The sequence below is a fragment of the Oncorhynchus keta genome, unplaced genomic scaffold (assembly GCF_023373465.1).
Source record: "Oncorhynchus keta strain PuntledgeMale-10-30-2019 unplaced genomic scaffold, Oket_V2 Un_scaffold_17472_pilon_pilon, whole genome shotgun sequence".
Lineage (NCBI taxonomy): Eukaryota > Metazoa > Chordata > Actinopteri > Salmoniformes > Salmonidae > Oncorhynchus > Oncorhynchus keta.
The window spans coordinates 102,501-107,500 of NW_026290823.1; the positions used below are offsets into that span (position 1 = coordinate 102,501).

At 47.5% G+C, this 5,000-nt stretch overlaps 1 protein-coding gene across 1 annotated transcript in view; it reads right to left on the reverse strand.

Annotated features, from left to right (window-relative positions):
* Positions 1-5,000, reverse strand: part of LOC118380669 (histone deacetylase 9-B-like) — a 76,097-nt gene that overhangs the window by 44,265 nt on the left and 26,832 nt on the right. The window contains exon 2 of the mRNA XM_052514406.1: positions 3,369-3,604. Coding sequence (XP_052370366.1) covers positions 3,369-3,604 — 236 coding nt within the window. The remainder of the gene's footprint in view (positions 1-3,368; positions 3,605-5,000) is intronic.

Genomic DNA, 5,000 nt, shown 5'->3' on the forward strand with positions numbered 1-5,000 from the left:
CTGACTAGTCTCCCAGTCCCTGCCACTGAAAAACATCCCCACAACATGATGCTGTCACCACCATGCTTCACCATCCTCCAGACATGACGCTTGGAATTCAGGCCAAAGAGTTCAATCTTGGTTTCATAAGACCAGAGAATCTTGTTTCTCATACTCTGGGAATCCTTAAGGTGCCTTTTGGCAAACTCCAAGCGGACTGCCATGTGCCTTTTACTGAGGAGAGGCTTCCATCTGCCCACTCTACCATTGGTGGAGTGCTGTAGAGATGGTTGTCCTTCTGGAAGATTCTCCCATCTCCACAGAGGAACTCTGGCACTCTGTCAGTGACTATCGGGTTCTTGGTCACCTCCCTCACCAAGGCCCCAATTGCTCAGTTTGGTCAAGCAGCCAGCTCTAGGATGAGTCTTGGTAGTTCCAAATAGCGCTGGGCGATATGACGATATATATTGTGCGACGATAGAAAAACGTCTATCGTTTCATATTATGCTCTATCGTTTATTTCGTCGCAAATCACACTCTTTTTTCATTTGGAAGGAAATTTGAAACAAACAAACATGGAGGAGAGTGAACGTGACACAGAGCACAGAGACATAGAGCACAGAGACATAGAGCACAGAGACACAGAGCACAGAGACATAGAGCACAGAGACATAGAGCACAGAGACATAGAGCACAGAGACACAGAGCACAGAGACATAGAGCACAGAGACACAGAGCACAGAGACACAGAGCACAGAGACATAGAGCACAGAGACACAGAGCACAGAGACAGAGAGCACAGAGACACAGAGCACAGAGACATAGAGCACAGAGACATAGAGCACAGAGACACAGAGCACAGAGCACAGAGACATAGACAGAGACATAGAGCACAGAGACACAGAGCACAGAGCACAGAGACAGAGCACAGAGACAGAGCACAGAGACAGAGCACAGAGACATAGAGCACAGAGACACAGAGCACAGAGCACAGAGCACAGAGACACAGAGCACAGAGACATAGAGCACAGAGACATAGAGCACAGAGACATAGAGCACAGAGACATAGAGCACAGAGAGAGCACAGAGACAGAGCACAGAGACACAGAGCACAGAGACACAGAGCACAGAGACACAGAGCACAGAGACACAGAGCACAGAGACACAGAGCACAGAGACACAGAGCACAGAGACACAGCACAGAGACATAGAGCCGTACCTAAAAGAGGGGCTACTTCGGTCGCATGGACGTGGTTTGGGTATGACAAGTCTGACATGGACCAGAAAACCGTCCCCTGCAAAATATGCTACAGGCCGGTCCTGACAACAGGCTCAAACACCACTAACCTCTTTTACCACCTTCGCAAGAATCTTGTGAGACAGTATGAAGAGAGTCTACGAACGAGACCCAAAAAGAAGAAATAGGCATTTACATCATTTTATATAAACTATGTATTGAATTTACAGAAAATGTGCTATATCGTGATATGTATCATTATCGGGATATGAAACGACCTATATCGTGATATGTATCATTATCGGGATATGAAACGACCTATATCGTGATATGTATCATTATCGGGATATGAAACGACCTATATCGTGATATGTATCATTATCGGGATATGAAACGACCTATATCGGGATATGAGATTTTGGCCATATCGCCCAGCCCTAGTTCCAAACTTCTTCCATTTAATTCCATTTAAGAATGATGGAGGCCACTGTTTTCTTGGGGACCTTCAATGCTGCAGACGTTGTTTGGTATCCTGCTCCAGATCTGTGCCTCGACACAATCCTGTCTCGGAGCTCTACGGACAATTCCTTTGACCTCATGGCTTGGTTTTTGTTCTGACATGCACTGTCAACTGTGGGACCTTATATATACAGGTGTGTGCCTTTCCAAATCATGTCCAATCAATTGAATTTACCACAGGTGGACTCCAATCAAGTTGTAGAAACTCCTGAAGGATGATCAATAGAAACAGGACACACCCGAGCTCACTTTCCAGTCTCATAGCAGAAGGTCTGAATAATTATGTAAATAAGCTAATAACCTGTTTTAGCTTTGTCATTATGGGGTATTGTGTGTAGATTGATGATAATTTAATCCATTTTAGAAAAAGGCTGTAATGTAAGAAAATGTGGAAAAAGGGAAGGGGTGTGAATACTTTCCGAATGCACTTGTTTCCAGTGAGTATCTGTGACTGTTTTTCTCCTAGCGTAGCCTATACTCTAGCAACCTTGCATCAAAGATATAGTACCACACACACAAGAATTACGAACTACTATATATTCACTATTACAATACTATACTATTACTATAGTATACTATGCTACTATTACTATACTATACTATATTATTGCTACTGCTATAATATTACTATAATACATTACTATGTGAATATTACCATACTAATATTACTATACTATCACTATACAATTACGATACTATAATATTACTATACTACTGTTGCTAACTATGCTATGCTATACTATTGTTGCTATACTATGCTATACTATACTATGCTATGCTATACTATATTACTGTTGCTATAATATACTGTAGTTGATGTTGTAGTCCTGACCTTGAGGTGCTCCTGGAGCTGGGCCTGGTGTCAGGTTCTATACTATACTACTGTTGCTATAGTATACTGTAGTTGATGTTGTAGTCCTGACCTTGAGGTGCTCCTGGAGCTGGGCCTGGTGTGTCAGGTTCTATACTATACTACTGTTGCTATAGTATACTGTAGTTGATGTTGTAGTCCTGACCTTGAGGTGCTCCTGGAGCTGGGCCTGGTGTCAGGTTCTATACTATACTACTGTTGCTATAGTATACTGTAGTTGATGTTGTAGTCCTGACCTTGAGGTGCTCCTGGAGCTGGGCCTGGTGTCAGGTTCTATACTATACTACTGTTGCTATAGTATACTGTAGATGATGTTGTAGGCCTGACCTTGAGGTGCTCCTGGAGCTGGGCCTGGTGTCAGGTTCTATACTATACTACTGTTGCTATAGTATACTGTAGATTATGTTGTAGGCCTGACCTTGAGGTGCTCCTGGAGCTGGGCCTGGTGTCAGGTTCTATACTATACTACTGTTGCTATAGTATACTGTAGATGATGTTGTAGTCCTGACCTTGAGGTGCTCCTGGAGCTGGGCCTGGTGTGTCAGGTTCTATACTATACTGTTGTTGATGTTGATGTTGTAGGCCTGACCTTGAGGTGCTCCTGGAGCTGGGCCTGGTGTGTCAGGTTCTATACTATACTGTAGTTGATGTTGATGTTGTAGGCCTGACCTTGAGGTGCTCCTGGAGCTGGGCCTGGTGTGTCAGGTTCTATACTATACTACTGTTGCTATAGTATACTGTAGTTGATGTTGTAGGCCTGACCTTGAGGTGCTCCTGGAGCTGGGCCTGGTGCTGGCGGGTCAGATTCTCATGCTGCTTCTGGAACTCGCTGATCAGCAGCTGTTTCTGGACCTGCTGCTGTTTCTGGATGAGGAGCAGCTCCTGCTGCAACTGATGCTCCCACATTCCCGGGTCTGACCCAGGTCCCAGCATCCTCAGGTCTGTACGCAGGTCCAACGGAGACACGGGATCCAAAAGTACCTCTGGCTTAATGTCCACTGGGAGAGGTAGGGAGGGAGGGAATATGAACTATGAGCACAATATTTTCCTATATTATATTCATATTCATAAACATGCCTACATTAGTCTTAGTCAGTTCCCACTCTGCATTACTTAACAGTCCTGTTGCAGAGAACAAACTGTACTTTGCATTACATGAGTCCCTATACAAAGTGCATGGTGTTTTCAGCAGAGGAAAGAGGAGAAGCTTTCGAAGGGAAAGACAGCTTATGGGCACAGAGCCAAAATAAAAAAGAGAGAGAGACAGGAACCAAAGACAGGAACTTCTCCCTGCCTCTGTCTCTCCTCCTCCCTGCGTCTCCTCTCCTCCTCCCTGCCTCTGTCTCTCCTCCTCCCTGCGTCTCCTCTCCTCCCTGCCTCTGTCTCTCCTCCCTGCCTCTGTCTCTCCTCCTCCCTGCCTCTGTCTCTCCTCCTCCCTGCCTCTGTCTCTCCTCCTCCCTGCCTCTGTCTCTCCTCCTCCCTGCGTCTCTTCTCCTCCCTGACTCTGTCTCTCCTCCTCCCTGCCTCTGTCTCTCCTCCTCCCTGCCTCTGTCTCTCCTCCCTGCGTCTCCTCTCCTCCCTGCCTCTGTCTCTCTTCCTCCCTGCCTCTGTCTCTCCTCCCTGCCTCTGTCTCTCCTCCTCCCTGCCTCTGTCTCTCCTCCTCCCTGCCTCTGTCTCTCCTCCTCCCTGCCTCTGTCTCTCCTCCTCCCTGCCTCTGTCTCTCCTCCTCCCTGCGTCTCTTCTCCTCCCTGACTCTGTCTCTCCTCCTCCCTGCCTCTGTCTCTCCTCCTCCCTGCCTCTGTCTCTCCTCCCTGCCTCTGTCTCTCCTCCTCCCTGCGTCTCCTCTCCTCCCTGCCTCTGTCTCTCTTCCTCCCTGCCTCTGTCTCTCCTCCCTGCCTCTGTCTCTCCTCCTCCCTGCGTCTCCTCTCCTCCTCCCTGCGTCTCCTCTCCTCCCTGCGTCTCCTCTCCTCCCTGCCTCTGTCTCTCTTCCTCCCTGCGTCTCCTCTCCTCCTCCCTGCGTCTCCTCTCCTCCTCCCTGCGTCTCCTCTCCTCCTCCCTGCGTCTCCTCTCCTCCCTGCGTCTCCTCTCCTCCTCCCTGCGTCTCCTCTCCTCCCTGCGTCTCCTCTCCTCCCTGCCTCTGTCTCTCCTCCTCCCTGCGTCTCCTCTTCTCGTGTCATCCTCGAAAAGCCACAATTATATTACAGTTTCTATAAACAAACAGCAGATCACTTCCTGACACAAAGCCTTCAAGTCTTCAGGGAGCCCACTTAGGGCAACAGCACAGAGACTAAATGGACCCTTGGCACGACATGTCTCAGTAGTTATTTAAAGTATTTACATGAAAATCCTGTCAGTTCACGGCGCCATAAATAAATAAATAAAGCATCAATTTAG